The sequence below is a fragment of the Aspergillus viridinutans genome, assembly GCF_018404265.1.
Source record: "Aspergillus viridinutans IFM 47045 DNA, scaffold_1, whole genome shotgun sequence".
Taxonomy (NCBI): Eukaryota; Fungi; Ascomycota; class Eurotiomycetes; order Eurotiales; family Aspergillaceae; genus Aspergillus; species Aspergillus viridinutans.
Genome location: NW_025091217.1, coordinates 1,440,814 through 1,459,125, shown reverse-complemented (window position 1 = coordinate 1,459,125; position 18,312 = coordinate 1,440,814). Strand labels below are relative to the sequence as shown.

The 18,312-nt window shown below is 52.7% G+C and overlaps 8 protein-coding genes across 8 annotated transcripts; 4 read left to right on the top strand and 4 right to left on the bottom strand.

The window, feature by feature from the left end:
• Positions 1–2,567: 2,567 nt before the first annotated feature.
• Aspvir_000398 (carbohydrate esterase family 5 protein) lies at positions 2,568–3,670 on the bottom strand (the record flags this gene model as incomplete). Its single annotated transcript, XM_043265534.1, has 2 exons — positions 2,568–3,136; positions 3,187–3,670. The coding sequence occupies 2 exons, from the start codon at positions 3,668–3,670 to the stop codon at positions 2,568–2,570; spliced, it is 1,053 nt and encodes a 350-aa protein (XP_043121469.1).
• Positions 3,671–4,835: 1,165 nt separating this feature from the next.
• On the bottom strand, positions 4,836–6,657 carry Aspvir_000397 (cytochrome P450; the record flags this gene model as incomplete). The annotated part of the gene is made up of 5 exons (XM_043265533.1): positions 4,836–5,448; positions 5,503–6,261; positions 6,310–6,361; positions 6,412–6,417; positions 6,465–6,657. 5 exons carry the CDS (start codon positions 6,655–6,657, stop codon positions 4,836–4,838), a joined length of 1,623 nt encoding a protein of 540 aa, XP_043121468.1.
• A 291-nt stretch (positions 6,658–6,948) lies between these two features.
• Positions 6,949–8,924, top strand: Aspvir_000396 (putative cytochrome P450; the record flags this gene model as incomplete). The annotated part of the gene is made up of 8 exons (XM_043265532.1): positions 6,949–7,053; positions 7,106–7,234; positions 7,281–7,464; positions 7,518–7,601; positions 7,653–7,749; positions 7,800–8,097; positions 8,174–8,676; positions 8,759–8,924. 8 exons carry the CDS (start codon positions 6,949–6,951, stop codon positions 8,922–8,924), a joined length of 1,566 nt encoding a protein of 521 aa, XP_043121467.1.
• Positions 8,925–9,854: 930 nt separating this feature from the next.
• On the top strand, positions 9,855–11,268 carry Aspvir_000395 (uncharacterized protein; the record flags this gene model as incomplete). Its single annotated transcript, XM_043265531.1, has 5 exons — positions 9,855–10,053; positions 10,108–10,184; positions 10,338–10,720; positions 10,768–10,863; positions 10,917–11,268. 5 exons carry the CDS (start codon positions 9,855–9,857, stop codon positions 11,266–11,268), a joined length of 1,107 nt encoding a protein of 368 aa, XP_043121466.1.
• A 744-nt stretch (positions 11,269–12,012) lies between these two features.
• On the top strand, positions 12,013–12,996 carry Aspvir_000394 (uncharacterized protein; the record flags this gene model as incomplete). Its single annotated transcript, XM_043265530.1, has 3 exons — positions 12,013–12,445; positions 12,528–12,889; positions 12,937–12,996. The coding sequence occupies 3 exons, from the start codon at positions 12,013–12,015 to the stop codon at positions 12,994–12,996; spliced, it is 855 nt and encodes a 284-aa protein (XP_043121465.1).
• Positions 12,997–13,012: 16 nt separating this feature from the next.
• Positions 13,013–14,599, bottom strand: Aspvir_000393 (FAD-binding oxidoreductase; the record flags this gene model as incomplete). Its single annotated transcript, XM_043265529.1, has 3 exons — positions 13,013–13,499; positions 13,550–14,463; positions 14,519–14,599. The coding sequence occupies 3 exons, from the start codon at positions 14,597–14,599 to the stop codon at positions 13,013–13,015; spliced, it is 1,482 nt and encodes a 493-aa protein (XP_043121464.1).
• A 207-nt stretch (positions 14,600–14,806) lies between these two features.
• Aspvir_000392 (FAD-binding oxidoreductase) lies at positions 14,807–16,407 on the top strand (the record flags this gene model as incomplete). The annotated part of the gene is made up of 4 exons (XM_043265528.1): positions 14,807–14,872; positions 14,920–15,340; positions 15,384–15,879; positions 15,927–16,407. The coding sequence occupies 4 exons, from the start codon at positions 14,807–14,809 to the stop codon at positions 16,405–16,407; spliced, it is 1,464 nt and encodes a 487-aa protein (XP_043121463.1).
• Positions 16,408–16,813: 406 nt separating this feature from the next.
• Positions 16,814–18,223, bottom strand: Aspvir_000391 (lytic polysaccharide monooxygenase auxiliary activity family 9 protein; the record flags this gene model as incomplete). The annotated part of the gene is made up of 3 exons (XM_043265527.1): positions 16,814–17,065; positions 17,123–17,976; positions 18,037–18,223. 3 exons carry the CDS (start codon positions 18,221–18,223, stop codon positions 16,814–16,816), a joined length of 1,293 nt encoding a protein of 430 aa, XP_043121462.1.
• Between the last annotated feature and the right edge of the window lie 89 nt (positions 18,224–18,312).

The following is an 18,312-nucleotide window of genomic DNA, read 5'->3' as shown; positions in this document are numbered from 1 at the left end:
TCTCTCCTCCATCTCTCCTCCATCTCTCCTCCATCTCTCCTCCATCTCTCCTCTATCTCTCCTCTATCTCTCCTCACTATCTCCCACACTTCCTCTGTCAATTCTTATTCTCCTACTCCTCTGATCAGTGATCACCTCTCCGCCATAGATTCTATTCTGACTCTGACTCTGAACATCTCCTGTGTCCTACACGACGACGTCATTAATGGCAAACTGACAAAGCAGGACGAGATCTTCGACGGTCAACTACACAGGTCAGGATCGAGGGCCCGAGAAAGACCCGACTATTACGGAGAAGCAACTCATCTGGAGATGTGTTCCTGGTTGCCAAAAGCAGGTCTGTGTTTCCTTGTTTTGCGGGAGAGTCAGGCTGATTCACAATGTTACACGACTTGCCCGATACATAGACGATCTCAAGTTCCTCAACGGGACGTATGGTGTTGTGTGGTCTCTCATGACATGATCAGGGGACTGCGAGCTGGCGGCAGCACACAGCACGGTTCTCAAGTGAAGCATTCTTAGCATTTTTTAAGGATATGACATGCTCAAGCTATTGGAAGGGCGTGGCGGCAGCACGCAACAAGACTTGCCGCTGCTTGTCAACAGGCAGCAATGGTTCATCGAACCAACCTGACGCCGCCAGCCTAGTTGGATTTTGCAAGAGTGGAATCTCTTCCTCCTCATCGTTAGGAACAATGAGGCCATGTGAGTCTAGCTTTGCTCCCATTCGCGCCAGTTCCTCATCTGTAAGTTTCGCATATTTGGTGGGCCTCTCAATTGCTTTCTCAAAGTCCTGGGGTGTGGTGTATACCCCCCCCCCCCCCCCCCCCCCCCCCCCACGGGAGCCCTGCTTAATATTTATAAAGCGCTCAATCTCTGCCTGTAGTCCACGCGTGATTCTGGGGGTGATAGGTTTGAGGTTATAGACTTTTAAGATGACTCTGTGCTTGGGGGAACTCTAGATATGAAAGAGTATGACTGTATTGACTTGATAGCCGGAATTTAAGAACCACCAGTGTGCATCAATTCATAGTTGTGCTTCTGATTCAGAAAGACCAGTTTTGATAACAAGCAAAGGCCAGTCGTTATTATAATCCTTTTAAAAGTATATCTGTTTTCCTGACGTACCGCTGTCTCCAAGGTGATCTTTTTGATCCTCAGCTGTGAATGTTATATTTCTTTCCATCATGTTAGAGGGGGCGGGCGGGCGGCGCATGATAGATTGGAACTCTAGCTCCAGTGGAGCATTCTCAGCACTTATTGAGGTAACGATAATCTCTTTGTCTGCTAAGTGAGGTCCTAGCACTGTATCTGGTGAGTGATGCATAGGTGCTAATAGCTGCCTCATCATCTGTCGTAACTGACGGCTCCGTGATTATTCCAGGAAGGGCCTTGGCCATTCCCCTCTATGAAGGCATCATTGGAACGTATTGTCGGTCAGACACTCATTAATGAAAACGATTTTGGTTTGTCCGAGGCGACAAACTCTGCCAATTGCTTGGTTGACAACGCTTTGTTGTCGGTGAGGTTGACGGCATCTGGGGCCAGTTCAACATACTTTAGTGCTTCCACAATATGTCGAAACTTCCAATATGTCTCAATCCGGTCGAACCCATCAGATTTCTTCTCCAGGAGAACCTTTTCTCTGGGGTGCACATTTCAGCCTTCCAACTTGGTGCTGTAAGACTTGGTATCTCCTACCACCGTATCCATCAGGTCGTCTGCCCAATTCTTCCCGAAGAACACACCATCTCAAGATCGCAGATTGACATCCTTCACATTGTAGTAAAATCGCGTTAAATGATCGGCTGCGTCCCACTCAACCCTTCAGGGTCAGGCTGTGCTGTATTTGAGGACCCCATGCGCCTCGCCACTTAGTATTCTGTTCCGGATATCGCCAATGCCCTTCTCCCTTTCCTTCTCGTTGTTTTTGCTGAGATGGTCCCAGAGCTCCGTCCACCACGGTTTTACCATCTCAGACCGAAGCCAATCTACCCATTCCTGGCTATCCCGCAGATTCAAAAGCCCCTGAAGTTCCTCTTCGTGCCCTCCGCCTTCTTGAGGTTGTGGCCCTCGTCCTTCGGCGCATCGTGGGGAAGTCAAACTCAAATTCTGGATCGTCGTTCTAGTCGAATGAGGAGTAAGGAAGATGTTGAGATAAGAAAGGAAGATGAGGCTGTATATATAATCATGGTTGATATTTGATATTCACTACTTCCATTTGTAGGTGGCACTTGGTAGGTGACTGAACAAACAAGTTTCAATAAGTGGAGTGAATAGAGTCAAGATTAGTGAATACCTGAATGAACTGAGATAATAGTAAGAGAAGAATGATAGCTTAATATTATTCTTAACCATATTTTCTCTCCCTTTTCTTTCACATCATAAAATGAGTCACAGCCTCAAGTAACCAACAAATGAGGGACCTAAGTATCCAAGGCGCCAGCGCCTGCCATGCCATGCCACACCAGCTAAAGAGCGACATCCCATCCGAATCAACGAGCGAATCATCTAACCAATAATCCATAATCATATCCATATCCATATATCAAGGCCAACCAAGCAAGCTAAGCCTTAACCCCCGAAGCCGTAACCAAAAACTGCGCCGCCTCGGCCGCATCATCCCCATAGCTCAAATGCGCCAGCACATTCACCCCATTCAGACAAACCGGGTCCCCAGCCGCACAGTACTCCTTGACATCCGCCGTGGCCACCTTGCCAACAGCCTGGTCCTTGAACGGATCGCCGAACAGCACCGCCGCGGCAATCTGGCCCTCGCTCAACGAGCTCGCCGCATTGTGCACGACCATCGCGCCCTGCGAGTAACCGCCCACCACGACCTTGGTATCGGGGCACTGCGACAGCGCCTGCTTCACCAGGCTGGCCATTGTGGGCCCGCCCGCGGCGCCGAGCAGGGCGTTCCCCTCGATGGAGGCTGGGTAGTCGACGCCCTGGACGACGACCTTGTTGCTGAGCAGGGAGCGCAGCTTGGTTGCGACGGGCGGGCCGGCAATGGAGCCCATGTTGCCTAGTTCGGAGGTACCGCGGGCGAAGATGAAGGTGAGTGGTTGGCAGGCGTCTTTGTCTGTGACGCCGTTTTCGGTGGAGCCTAGGAGGTCGCGTTTAGCGATGTGTTCTGGTTGGTTGTTTAGCATACGACTTTTCTGGTGAATGGGGATGACTAACCACCGAGGAGGCCGGAGAGGGTGACACCCGAGTTGGAATCGGAGCTGGCGGCGGCGGTAGCGCTGCTGCTTGCCTCGGCGCTGGAGGCAGTGGTGCGTGCGCTCAGCCCGTTGAGGCCGCTGAGACCGCTCAGTCCGCCCAGTCCCGAAAGGCCAGAGGAGCCGGAGGAGCCGGAGCTACCCAGGCTACCTAGACTGCCCAGGCCGGGCATGGACGTGGGCAAGGTAAATCCCGGAAGACTGAAGCCGCTTCCAGACGAGGAGCCGCCCAGAGAAGGGATGAGCGAGGCCAGAGCACCAAGACCAGACGAGGTGGAAGAGCCGCCCCCGCCCAGAATAGGGAAGAGAGAGGCCAGAGCACTCAGTCCATCGGTGCCGGTGCCGGTGCCGAACTGACGCTTCTCAAGGTCGGAATGAATGGTTCTAGTGGGTGCACCGGCGGCAAGCCCAGCGAGGAGGACGACGGTGGTGATGGATGCCTTCATCTTGTCTTGAATGATCCTGAAAAGAATGAATAGAGCCCAGCTCTAGTAGGAACGGTGACTGATGAGAATGAAGTGATCTTGTCTGCTTCCTCTGCTCTCTCCGACTCAGAGCGATGCGAGCAGCATCTTTATACCTCTTCTCTCCATCTTGAAACCGGCAGTTGCCCTCAACCGAGGAAGATAGAAGATAAATGCCGACCTCAATTGCAGGCTCGGTGAACTGGACGCATGCCCCTGTTTCATCACATCCAGGAAGTCAAGATCTAGAAAGACGGTAGTCCTTAGGGCTGTGATCTGTAGACTGGAGTTTATACGGAGTATCTTCGGAGAATCTCTGACCTCCATAACCCGGGGGGGCAGTTTCATGTTTTGATCTTCGATTCGACACACAGGTCACGCTCGATAGACGGTTTTGGATAGCACTGCGAGAGGGACTCTGCTCGGCGATTGTCCGAGTTTGAGATCGCCGTTCAAATACCGAGGGCTCAATGCCGAAGATTTGAATCAATCGTGCGACAGGGCACAGGTTTCTTCGCGAAGATTCGTGCCGTGGTTGATTTCACAGCTAGCCGTAGTCATAACCTCCGCGAGGTGGGAGACTCAATGAATCGACATAGTCTGAGATGGAAAGGCATCATTACTCCCCCTGCCTATTTGGACACGGCTGTTAGGTTGGTCCATGACAAAGGCGTGCTGTATGCAAGCCTCAAAAATGAGTCAAGCAGGTCCTCGTGTTTCATCCTGCAACACCTCGCCATCAACCGGCACAGCCCTGTGTGGGTCTGGCATGAGTCACATGACCGGTAAACTCAATTGACAGGGCCGATCACCTCGTTGGATCGATCTGAAGCAACATGACTCGTAATTCGGGGTTGAGTTCAGCGTGGCTGGTATGGCTGTCGCAGGGTGAGTCAATTTTCCCGAAACGGGCATTTTTGTCGGACCTCCGCTGGTGATTGGTCATGTTGCTGGATTGTTGATCGAGTCTAGATCGGTGGGATCGTGACTTCAAACGGGGAGTTTTTCCAAATGCGAGATGGTGACGTGTTTGAGCTGACGAGGCAGATGCCAGATGACAGATCACCCTGAGGTGAAACATATTTTGACATGGACAGTAAATCGGGATGGAATCATGGAGATGCCGAGTTCATACGACTACACCTAACTAAATCACTGTCGGCCTCAACCTCACCAACACATCCTCTCCATCCTTAATTGACATAATCCCCAGCACAGGCTTCCCCTCCTCAGCCGCGGGAATCCTGTTCGTCACCAGCTCCACATCAAACCGCCGCAAGAGCATCGCAACAAACAACAACACAAACCGCTTGGCGACATAGCGACCAGGACACTGCGTCGTCCCACCCCCAAACGGCCGCCAGTTGTCGCTCCGGGTCAGATTCCGGCCCTTCTGCATGAACCGCTCGTGCCGGAACTCCTCGACGGGATAGTCCCCGCCGAAGATGGTCTCGTCAAAGTGTAGTTGTCGGTAGGGGATCATCAGGCGGTTTCCCTTGCGCAGGATCTTGCCGCCGATGATGGTGTCGGATGTAACGAAGCGCACGGAGGCAGAGTACGCGGAGAGGCGGATCGTTTCGTTCCACATGGCGTCGAGGTGAGGGCAGTTGTCGTGTAGGTAGTCCAGGTCGGGAATTGTCTTGTCAGGCGAGAAGGCAGGGAGCGTCTCGCGCCGGATAATGTCGACGTAGTGCTCAGGACCGTAATGGAGGATGTAGGTGAGTAACCAGAACGCTGCTTTGCGCGTGTTGGTGTTGATCCTACGCTGTCAGTTTCCTGGTATGCAATCGCAAGTAAATCGCAGGAAGTCATACCCCCAGTATATTGTGACCAGCATCGTCGCAATGTCATCGTCGCTAATACCCAGCGCGCGCATCTCGTTCTCCATCGCCTTTGTGAACCATGCATCCCCCTGCCTCGTCTCCTGGGGCAGTTGGATATATTTCTTCAACGCACGCTGGATTGCATTGCGCGCGGATTTCATCTCACCCGCCAGGAAATTAGGATACTGATACAGAACCTGCCAGCTCAGCTCGTCAAAGACTATAAACGTCTGCGGGAGCATAGGATCAATCCCATCCAATGCCGGCCCAAAATACGCCCGCTGGCCGGCCCGAGTAAAATAATCAGAGCACCACTGCATCAACGGCAGGACGATCCCGTCGTCTTTCTTTGCCGTTGGAAGATCACTCTGGATCGCATAAGGACATTCCCGCTTGAGCGCATCCATGGTCAGCCGAGGTTCCACCCAGTCCAGAAACTGCTTCTCCAGAAAGTCCAGATTATCCCCCGGATACAATTGGTGGATGTGCATCTGGCGCGCCAGAGTCGCCAGCGGTTTGCCATGCGGGTTGGGGAACCCGGGTTTGTCTTTGGACAGGGGGTTGTACATTGCCTTTACGCAAGACTCTGTGTTCCCGCAGGCGCGCATCATCGCTTGCACAAACTCGTTGAAGGAGAGAGTGTCGGTGTTGCGGTACGCCTCAGCGACATCTTGGGGTTTAGTAATGACGTAGATGAGGGAATTGGCAATGGTCAGGGCGAACGGATCTTGGATGTTGTTGTAGTAATTTCTAGGTACTTGGTGAGCTACGATGCCTTAGCGGAGAATGGCGACGCACCTTGCTCTGGATAGGAGGGCATTGGAATTGCTGAAGAATGCCGCCCCATGTCCTAGTTGCAAATCAACAAGTGCGTAGCAGTGTCTCACAGGGAATACGAACCCAGGGCTAGACGTGATTAGTTTGATATTCAATGCTAAGGGGGGATAACTTACAAGGAATCCAGTACGGTAGTTCCTTCGGATCGTCAGGATAATACGAAGGCAATATAGTGAACCGCCATATTCTCCATAGGACCAAAACACAAGCAGAAGTAACTGCAACCGCCAGAGCTGGATACTCCTGATTAACACAGGAAACCCGTTGAGCGATCCAGTCGATCACTGCCGAGACTGCGTCAGAAAGCATGATGGGTTGGAGGCGACGATCCGGTCGAGGAAGACGCAACGGACGCGGCTCGGTTTATGTACTCGCTACTGAAAGCGAGTACATAAGTGCACATATTCCCTAGCCAGTGAAATTCATGCATATCGCTGTTGGTGTTGGCAAGCGCCAAATCCATGTCAATATATCGCTTAGACGCACATTGAAGTCCGAAGAGGGGCCCTGGCGAGATGGCTGTCGTCTGTATAACGTCTCGACTGTTGTCCGGTGATGGTGAGCATAATGTTTCCATGATACCAATTGACTATAGCCATTATGCTTGACATTCTCATCACCTTCCTGGTATTCTGTCTCAGACGCATCCGCGGTCTGTGGTATCTGGTCCGGGGTCCAGATATCATTGACAAGGCATATCTTTCAGTGTGTGAACGTTCTTCATCTTTCAGGCAGTGATACGTTCTGACTCAAACAGGCAGAGGGGAAGCCATTTATGATATCTACTCCGTCGAATGATCACTGGTTGGTTACGTCGAACGATCTTATCACGGAGCTGGTCAACGCGCCGCTTGAAAACCTGTCACTACATGCTGTAGCTAAAGAGGTACGCCCCCTGACCCTGTTGACGCAGAAGGTAACACAAGATGTAGATTCTACAACCCAAATACACCATGTTTGGCTTCGAGTGGCAAGACCAACGAGGCGTCGAGGGGACCGGCTTTGTCCGTGCCTTGCGAAGTAGACTTACGGCTCATCTGCCCATTCTAATGCCCGAGTTACAGAGGATCGTCGAGACTGCCATTGCAGACGAGCTTGCAGTGCCTGGTAACGACGGTAAGTGGGGGCCAGCCCTTCGGTTATGCTTCATTCAATTCTGACTGCAGCAGGATTCGTGCATTGCAGATTGTTCTCTATGATCAAGCGAACCGTCACAAAGGTCAACTGCTTTGCCTTCTTCGGGGAGGACCTTGGTACGATTACCTCCTTGGCACGTCAATACCACCGGGCTAATTATGTCGCAGCGCAGAATCTTGAATTCACCGCGGCTGCGCTGGAATTTCCGCAGAGGGTCATCCTAGCCGCTGAGATTCTGCGTATCACACCGGGTTTCCTCCGACGGTGAGTACTTGATGCACAACGACTGAATTGGCCTAACCGACCACAACAAGGTCCGTTGCCAACCTAGTGACGCGACAACACTACGCCGTCAGGATACTATTCCGCTATCTGGAGCCAATTGTGGAGAAGCGGTTAGCAACGAGGGCCAAATCGACCAGCTCTATGCAAGAAGATGCTCCGGTTGGATTCAGCTTTCGGCACAAATTGGCCAGCTCGGCTAACCACCTGCAGATGGATTGCATGCAGTGGCTGATTGACACGTCGCCACGGAAAATACAATGGACCACGACCAGAATGGTTGGTGAGATTATCGCGGTCTGGTTTGGCTCGGTACACCAGCTGGCAATGGTGAGGCAGCAAGGGAGAACCGAGCTTTCGGATCAAAGAGGAAAACTCTAAGGCTAATCGTTTAGCGATAACTTAGACCACCACATACGCCATCGAGGATCTCTGTCTGCATAACGACTACGTTGAGCCGCTTCGAGCCGAGATCCAACAGTACCTCGCGGGCTCATGCAGGAGAAGGGTGGCTGAGATGCCGCTCCTCGACAGTTTTGTGAGGGAATCGATTCGCTGCACCAATTCGGATGCCAGTGGGTGTTGGCAATCCTTTCTGGATGGTTACATGCAGCCCTTGCTGATTCAGGCAGTTACCGTCCGACGGAAAGCGCTGGCCCCATTCGTGTTTTCTGACGGACTCGAAGTCGCAGAGGGTGATTGGGTATGTATCCCGCAACGAGCGATGATGCGCGATCGCGATCGGATCAGATACCAGAATCCGCAAGCATTCGACGGGTTTCGATTCGCCAGAGCAAACAAGCAGCTACGCGCGGGAGATGTGCCTCTGGACGTACCCGAGAGCAGCCCTCTGACAATGACAGATGTTAGCGTGGACTGGCCAATTTGGGGGCTGGGAAACACCGCCTGGTGAGGGGAACTCTACCCCTCATTATTATTATTGTAACTTGGTAAGACCTAGTCTGACGTTGACATGCTTGATGATCCCTAGTCCCGGCAGGTTTTACGCCACAACAATCCTCAAGCTGATTATGGTGTGTATTCTGGAGGGATGGGAGTGTCGGTTGGAAGATGCCGGTAGTCAACGGTGGAGGACGTGGCGGTCAAGCATAGTACCCCGCGAGGGTACAGTTGTACTGTTCAAGAGGAAGGAATAAGCGTTGACTGAATAATGGTGATGCCGATGGAAATGAGGATACGGATGATCCTTGATAGTTGTTGGCTAATGATTTGGCTATGGGCAATTCTGCAGAATGTAGACGCAGCTAAAAGCAGATCGACGTCTGAGCCACCGCCACATCCTAGCAGCCTAGGCTATTATCGGATGGTGACATTCAGTTCTCACTTTGCTTTTTCCCTCCTGCATTTACAGTCTCTGCACGTTTCACCAACAATCCAATTGACAGTCTGCAGTGGGATGGACTCCCCCTGCAGGTTGAAGTTGCAGAATGGAACCCACCAGTGAGAGAATCCGTTCGTATCCCACACTTGGCAGCTTCTTCATCGGCTGTAAGGCTGGATGCACGTTGCCTCCAATGGATGCTCATTCGACGCTGTTGGGTAAGTAGTAACTAGTAATTGTGATCCGGGATCAGGATATCCTGCGTTTACCTCGTATGGAGGATATCAGGGTGCTAGCACATGTAGGAGGGGTCAGAGACAACAACTCGAGTTATACTCCTCATTAGTACGATCTCAGCTTTCATGTTTACTTTCTTTTTTGTTTACGGATTATTCATCATCATATGCTCTGCGTCATACACTTATCGATCCTTTGTTGGCCTTGAATAAGCGCAAAGTATAATGATCCACAACTTAAAAAACAAAGAATAACCCGTGGTATGATGCTCCTAAACGTGGAACTAGAACTGTTTTAGATTTACTTATAAAGCTAATACCGGGAGAAGCTACTGTAGGCAGTAGATACTAGCATGTCAGTGCATTGAACACTGGCCTGGATGCAATGCGAACAGCAAACGGCCCCAGCGCATTAGATTGAAGCAACACTCAACCCATTGCTCTCTACTTACTACTCGATATATCCAAGGCAACAGACAGCATGATAGTTTCCATGCTGTCTCCGCACCATGTCTTCCCTCCCACCAGGAACGGATCTTTGCGCCATTCCAGCAGCTCAACCTCCACCAGGCCAGGCACCCAACTTCGTAAATCCACCGTCCTTGGCCAGTGCGACCATTGCGGTGACAACAGTGACGCTTGCCTGGGCGGCCCTTTTCACAGCAGCGAGGCTGTATACGAATTTTCGCAAGCTGACTTGGGCCGACGGTAGGTTGCGACGCCAAAAGCGCTCATGAAGGACGTTGACGAGCGCTGGTATAGGCTTTGTGGTCATCGCGCTGGCGCTGTCCGCGACATATAATGGCTTGATTCTGGCTAGTCAGTTTCTGCTTCATCAGGTTTATCGCGGATTAGACTAATGATCTGTCTAGTGCTCAAGTACACCCGTCATCAGTGGGATATCCCCGCGTGCTGGTTTACCGGCAGATACATGAAGGCATGACTATTCCTCGCTGCTTGCTCTTCAAGTGCTGACCATGCGAACCTCCTAGATTCTCTACGCGCAAGGAGTCCTCCTCGGACCCGTCATCTTCTTTGCGAAATCCTCCATTTTCCTTCTATGTCGGCAGATCTTCACCATCCAGAAGTCAATGAAATACGCCATCCGGTTCGGTCTGCTCTTCACCTTTGTCCTATACTGGCCAGGAGTCGGTCTGGAATCGTACTACGCCGCACCGCACATCGGAGAGACATGGGAGGATTTGCTGGTCAACAAGAGACCAGAGCACTTGATATACTGGGGTGTCGTGCAGGGAACCCTCTCCGTGGTTCTGGACATCTACATTTTCATTCTGCCGCTCCCGCTTCTCTCGAAGCTGCAACTTCCTCGCAAAAAGCGATGGCAGCTCTTGATCATCTTTTCGACCGCCATGATGTACGTTAAACCTACCACAAACACCGACGAGATACTGAGTAGCGCAGGGGAATCATCGCGAGTGTCATCGCACTCGTTTTTCGCGTTCGGCTGCTCACCACCGCCGACACCACCTTTACTCAGAGTGCGCTCTTCATCTGCGTGTAAGCTCAGGAAAGAAACAATTTGTGGACCTCGCTGACGATATAACGGCCAGAAATGTTGAGAACAACGTCGCCATCATCGTCAGTTCGATGCCCTTCTTCGCGACCTTTTTCCGAAGCCACGTCCTGGACTCGGCACTTCTCAAGACTCTACGCTCACGACTAAGCTCTAGCGGTGGTCGCTCCGTCGTCGGCACAGTGGACCATCAGATGGATAAGGTTAAACCAGCTCGATCGCATCTCCCGGGCGACGCAACGGGACAGTACCATGAGCTGAGAGATTTTCCTTTTGCAACGAACACCAAAATACAGGCGGGAAGGGGAGGGAGGCCGTCCACGCACGGAAACGGAATATCCCGTGAGGTCAACATTGAGCAGGAGATTCGGGAGCATTCCATTGTATGATACCGTAGACAAGGATCTTGTCGGAGACCTTTGTTAATAGTAATGATAATCCCTGTCAATATTGTCAATGATTCATTCACATGCTTGAGATAACGCTTTCAACTTGTTCTCGGCTGGTCGCCTTGCATTGGCTCGAGTCGAGACAGACAGACAGACGGCCAGTCTATCATTTTGGCCCCTGCGTCGTAGTCGAGTTTCTCCGATATTCGATATGTCGATCCGGATAGGACACAGCCAAGGAGCGTGCAAGTTGAACCCGCGTCCTGGTAATCCGGATGCCGACATGATTCCGTGGAAACAGGCAGCGATAGTCGTGATGGTTATTTATTTGCGACACTGTTGCACTTGCACGGGCTGGTGTGATGGCTAGAGCTTAGCTGCAGATACAGGATGCAGTAGTCCAAACTGGTCAGTCTTCCCAGGCTGATCTGCAAATCCCCTCATCTGGTCATCTCCGCAGGTCCTTTCTTCGTCACAGTTTAGGGTCAACATCTTGATATGCTTTGATGTTCTTTGGAGATTGTCAGTAGGAATCTTCACGTATTCAGTAGATAGGCAGCAGAGGCAGGATCCTTGCCATGAATAATCAACCTCTTATCTCACCGTAGCACAAGTTCACAACAATAGTGTATAGACCCCTGTCTCCGTAGCCCCTCACATAAACAAGATCTCCCCATCTGTAGACAACAATTGTCTCATCTCAATTTCAACAGACATCATCCCATCCCAAATCAAAACGAATCAATGCCCAAAACCATCCTCATCACCGGCTGCTCAGCCAACAGCATCGGCGCCGCGCTCGCCCTCTCGCTCGCCAAAAGGGGCCACCACATCTTCGYTACCGCCCGCTCCCCCGCTAAAATCCCCGGCCCCCTCACCATCCTCTCCAACGTCACCCTCCTGCAGCTCGACGTGACATCTGCGGCCTCCGTCGCCGCCGCCGTCAAGGCCGTGCAGCATCACGGACACGGGCTCGATGTGCTGGTCAATAACGCCGGAGCGGGGTATACCGTCCCCCTGCTGGACGCAGACCTGGAGCACGCGAAGCAGGTCTACGAGACGAATGTGTGGGGTATTGTGCGGATGATCCAGGGATTCGCAGACCTGCTGGTTGCCAATCGGGGGCGGGTGGTTAATCTCAGCAGCGTGGGGGCCGTGGTGAATACGCCTTGGATTGGTATCCTCCTCTCTTCTCCTCTCCTCTTGTCTTCCCTTCGTATTTCGTGTTAGGGATAGATAGATTGACGGTTAATGTGCAGGGGTATATTCGTCATCCAAGGCGGCCGTCGTGCAGATCTCCGAGACGCTTAGGTTGGAATTGGCCCCCTTGGGCGTCGCAGTTGTGTGTCTGATGGTGGGCACCGTCACCACCTCGTTCCATGATAATGAGCCGCGGGTGGTGTTGCCCGCGGGCTCGCGCTATGCGGCGATCAGGGATGTCATCTCGCAGTGGGCGACGGGCGAGGCGGGGCCGAAGGGGTGCTCGGTTGAGGAGTTTGCAGAGTCGGTTGTAGATGATGTTTTGGGGGCCAARGGGRGGGGCAGCGGGGGGTTGGTCTGGAGGGGGCCTTATAGCGCTGCGATCAGGATTTTGTCGCGCTGGTGTCCGTCCTGGTTGTTGGTGAGTTATGAGTCTACTTCCTTGAGGTGTGCTGGCTAACGGGTTAGGATCGCATGATCGGCAATGGGCAGGGATTGGATGAACTGGAGAAAAGTGTAAAGAGTTGAATTGCCCCTCATACAACTAGTTACTTGTAAAAGGGACTTTGAAACCACCAGGCATCTTGTTCTTGAAGACCCCCTTTGGATCCACGACCTGACTCACTCGCTGCAGCTTCTCGATACTCTTCTTCCCATACGTAGCGATCGGATCCTGCCACTCGGCCGCGTAGTTCAGATAGACGTATGGCTCGTAGGCATCCAGCTTGCGCGCGTCGTCTTCAATCCCAGCAAAGAGTGCGCGCGCGGCTTGCTCGACTTTCGCATCGTCTGCCTCGTCGTCCCACGTAGCACTGAGGAGCGTGACGACCAGGGAGCCAGAAGCCTGCGACAGACCCATGGAATTCGTAGTAGAGCTTCGAGCATAGATCGCAGGTGGTAGCGGCTCCAACGAGATGGACCACACAATGCCAGGGATATCCTCGATGGCCGCCAAACTGGAACTCCACCGTAGATACGTCGCGTTGAGCATGGGGACCGTCGACGCATGCGTCGTCACGGCACCCAATTGCCTGTCAGGTCAGCGCTGCCTGCATGTGGTTACGGACAAAGGGTTGCATACCTCTTCCCATTCGGCGCAAACGACCCCTGCTCCAGCGACATCTCATGCATGCTCGCCACACGCATCGTGCTGAACATCGACGGGATCTTCATAATCGGCTCAAAGACAGCGGGCCGCTCCTCAGCTTTCGTGTACACAACGCTATTAACCACAGCCGCGCCCTTTCCCTTCGCGAACCCAAAACTGGTAATCAGCGACGCATACTCATCATACCCTTCGGCCGAGTTCAGCTCGGCAAATGCACGCAGCTGCTCGTCAATCGTGTCAAGGGGATAATAAACAGTCCCGCCCCAGATAGGACCCTGCTCAAACGCACGGAAATCAACCTTCGTAACGATACCAAAGTTGGCCGCGCCGCCGCGGAGTGCCACAAGGAGGTCGGGGTTTTCTTTCTCGTTGGCCTGCACGACTGTCCCGTTCGCGAGCACGACCTCAAAGTTGGTTACCGTGTCGCAGGTCCAGCCGTACCGCGGCGAAAAGTAGGATATCCCCCCGCCGATGGTGAGCCCGCCCACGCCGACCTGTGCGGCGCGCCCGCCCGCGACGGAGAGACCTAGCGGATCGAGAAACGCGTAGACGTCGCCCCAGGATGCGCCTACGCCGACCGACACTGTCGAGCGATCATCGCTGACGGTGATGGAATTGAGCGCGCGCAGGTCGATGGTGATGCCGTTGGCTATGTTGCATGCGCCGCCGAAGCTGGTATGGCCGCCGGAGCGGATGGCGAATTGGCAGTTGCTGTTTGTGATGGTGGTGATGGCGGCAGAGACATCTTCGACTGTGGTCGGGGAGACGATGCACAGAGGCTGGAGGTTGGAGTTTTGCTGCGAGAAATAGGAGTCTATGCATGATTTGTAGCGATTGGTGGGGGGGAGTGAGACTTTGTCGCCGAGAACGGTGGATAGAGCGAGGCACTGCTGTGGTCAGAATTGTATCTACGATGTGGACTGGACTCAGGATCAGACGTACACAGATCCCCATGGCAGAAGTAGAATCCACTACGGCATTGGTAGCATCATCGCTGACGATGGGTAGCTGGTTGATGTCCATCCTGCAAGGCTGGGGTTAGTATCGGAGGACAAAGAAATGAATACGAGAAAGAAAAAGAAAATAGAGTTAGGGAGATGAAGCAAGAAAGTCCGACAGGATCAGACCAGGAGCCATTTATTATACTACTAGTTCTTAAGTCTTCCCCACTTCGCTTGCAGCTCCCCTCCGCCATTACACAAGGATTCCTCCTCGTGGCATACTTGCAGAATGAACGTTTGTAGCATCCTATTTGCTATCTTCATTCTACCTGCGTTTGCACTTGCAACTACTTGTGTAAGGCAAACGTCCTTCTTAGCATACTACTTACTGACTCTGTGCAGTGTCAGGCTCTGACGAGTATCCTGGGCTCAAAGATACTATATCCAAATAGCACGGCATACGAATCCTCGGTGTCGTCGTACTGGTCGCAGCAAGAGCAGCTGATCAGTCCTTCGTGCGTTTTGTCAGCAACTTCCCCTCAGGATGTTTCCAAAGCGATAGTCGTTCTTGTTCCCAATGCCTGCAAGTTTGCTGTTCGCAGTGGTGGTCACGGAGCAATTGCTGGGATTGCCAACATTCAAGACGGTGTGACTATTGACCTCAGCGCGTTAAACTGGATTGTTCCCTCCGCGGACGGAAGCCTTGTGTCAGTCGGACCTGGACAGCGATGGGGGGGTGTATATGCAGCCCTAGACACTATCGGGGTGTTGGTACCAGGAGGCAGAGATAGCCCTGTTGGAGTGGGAGGGACTACACTGGGTGGTAAGCTGACCTATAACATGATAGACCCTTTCTGACAGGCTAGGTGGCTTCGGCTACTTTGCTACGGAAGCTGGTTTTGCCTGTGACAACGTGGTCGAATACCAGGTGGTCCTCGCGAATGGCAGGATTGTCAACGCGACAAAGGACAATGAGCACGATCTTTGGCTGGCTCTCAAGGGAGGATCCAATAATTTCGGTATTGTGACCAACTTTGTCTTCCGGACGTTTCCTCTGGGGCAGGTTTGGGGAGGGGATATCTACTACCCAGTGAGCACACTTGACCAGCAGCTGGACGCATTCTATCGCTTCACCTCCGACCCCAGCTACGACGTCAAGGCCGGACTCATCCACAACTTTGCCTTCACCCCAGCCATGGGTCCTATACTCACCAATCAATTAGCCTACGCGAGTCCCCAGGAGAATCCAGCCCCTTTCAGACCATTCACCTCTATCCAGCCTCAAATGATGGCCAGCACTCAAGTGATGACACTGGAAGCTCTCTCGGCCAGGGGAGGTTCGCTGTCCCCGAACTCTCGCCAGTAAGTCATCGCCATTACAACCACCAGAAACGTGCTAACAGCGATAGACAAATCACATTTGCAGTCACCTTTGAGAACAACCTTGACCTGCTGAAGCATGTCTTCGACATATGGAATGCGAGCACCACCGAGGTGTCAGGTATCCCCAGCATCCAATGGACCATTAGCCTGGAACCCATTGTCCCTGCCATAGCATATCAGAGTTCAATCCGAGGCGGAAACGTCCTGGGGTTAGACGTACCCCGGCAAGGCCTCGTCCTCGCACTGCTGTCTGCCACATTCAACCATCCGCAAGAGTATCCCATAGTCAGCGCGGCGGCCGAGAGACTTTCGAACAACATCATCAGCGCCGCCAAGGCAGCCTGCGCCTATAATCCGTATATTGACCTCAACCATGCTGCGTCCTGGCAGGATCCTATAGCGAGCTACGGCAACGCAATGCAAAAATTCTTGAGACAGACCGCAGGGAAATATGACCCTCAAGGCGTTTTTCAACGTTTGTGTCCGGGGGGGTTCAAAATCAATTGAATGCAGTCAGCCTGTACATACATCATCTCAATATTGGAATGAGCAAGATTACCCTGTGCATTTACCTTCATTCTCTGGGATGGTCAAACTCACTCTCTAGCCTCGCACAGCGGCCCAAACAAGCTAATAACCCAGGTATCTTCAGTCTGTTTACAGGCACTGATGGGGCGAACGGCGAGAACTGCGTCCCTGCGGTTGCTCCAGCTGATGAGGAGATCGCATTTATTATTTACGAATTGGGTAGGTCTGGGATCTGAAGTAAATCTGAAGTAAATCTGCAGAAATTTGAACTTTATACGACAATGTCGTATCAGTTTCTAGTTATGCAGGATTTGTCTAGATATATACCACTCATGCACCTTCAACACCGTTCCTCCCCTGGTATGCTCCATTTCGTGCCGATCAACTAAACGTGAGCAAGTCTCCTTCTCTTCATATGCGACCGTAGCCCCCGCTGAAAAATCTTGGTGGATCCCACCAACGCAGGCGGCTTCGGGGTGAGGTCCTTGCCTTTATTCGGCGGACCGGTAAACACCCCGCTGTTGCACGAATCGTCGAGAGCAGTGCATTTGTTCTCCCAGATCTGGCAGTGTTTTGAGCCGGTAGGGGGCGCCGTGTTGTAGCATACATCGGCTTGGGCCCAGCAGTTTTGGGATGCCTATTTTGTCAGTTTGATTCCTTGATAAAAGGAAGGGGAAGAGGGAAAGGAACTTACAGCGGAGCAACCCTGCTCGTCTGTATAGGAGGGCACCTCGAATCCACACCAGTTGTCGCGGACGAGGATACAGCCTTCTGGCTTGAGGCCTTTGGTCTGGACTAGCGTGTCGCGCTTCGTCTTTTCCTTCTTGCTCTTCGTCTTGTCCTTGCAGACTTGGGTGGGGACTGAACTCGGTTTAGATGTAGAATTGGTAGACTTCTTGGATCCAGTGTCGGCCAACGCAGCCTTGGTAGGCGTAGTACTGGCCGACGACGCAGTATCGGCAGACTTCTCGGATCGAGTGTTGGCAGACGCAGTCTTACCCGCCTCATATACCGGCGGCCCGTACATAGGATACGGCAGGTCCAACGGCGTCTTGTAGATATTATACTTCATACCCGGCATACTGAGAGCATACGTCCCCTCGCCAATGTTCACCGTCGGCGGCTTGGCCGTCCCAGTCGACTGCACAAACACCTGCGCACAGCCGACATAGAACTGCGGATCGGGCGGGTTATCCTGCGTCGCATGCAGGGCCAGCAACTCCGGCCGCACAAGATAATACCCGCCCTCGATATCGGCGGGAATCTGCACGGAGATATGCCCGTTGTTGTCGATCATCTTCTCGGTGCACCACTTGCCGGCCGTCGCATCGTAGTCGGCCTGCCAGATCTTGAACCACCCGTCGCCGGCGGCGTTGTTGTCGGCCGTCGCGTCGTCGACTTTCTTCATGTACACGGCGCAGGGGCCCTTGTGGCTTTTGTCGATGGCGCCCCGGTGCGAGGCGTCGGGCCATTCGCGGAATTCGAAGGTGAGGGTGGAGGAGGCCTTGGCGGGGCAGACGCGCGCGACGCCTTTTTCGCCATCGATGCCTGTACATATTGTTAGTCTGGTTGAAGCTGAAGCTCAAGGGATGGGAGATGTAGACTTACCGCAGGCGACGTCCTTGCTGGAGAGAGGCTCAATGGGATTGGTGGCTTTCTCTGGGTCTCGGTGCATGCGGACACAGACCCCATCGCCTTGGTTCTCTCCATCGACGTAGAGGGTCGTGAAGGTGGTGTGGGCATGAGCAGATGCAGTCAGCAGTGCCAGCACTGCAAGGAGGAAGTTTCTATACATATTGTCAAAGGAATGAATAAGTGGGTAAAGGTAAAAGGAAGGACAACTGCGTCAAGCAGATGAGAATGAAGTGTGAAGGAAAGAACTTG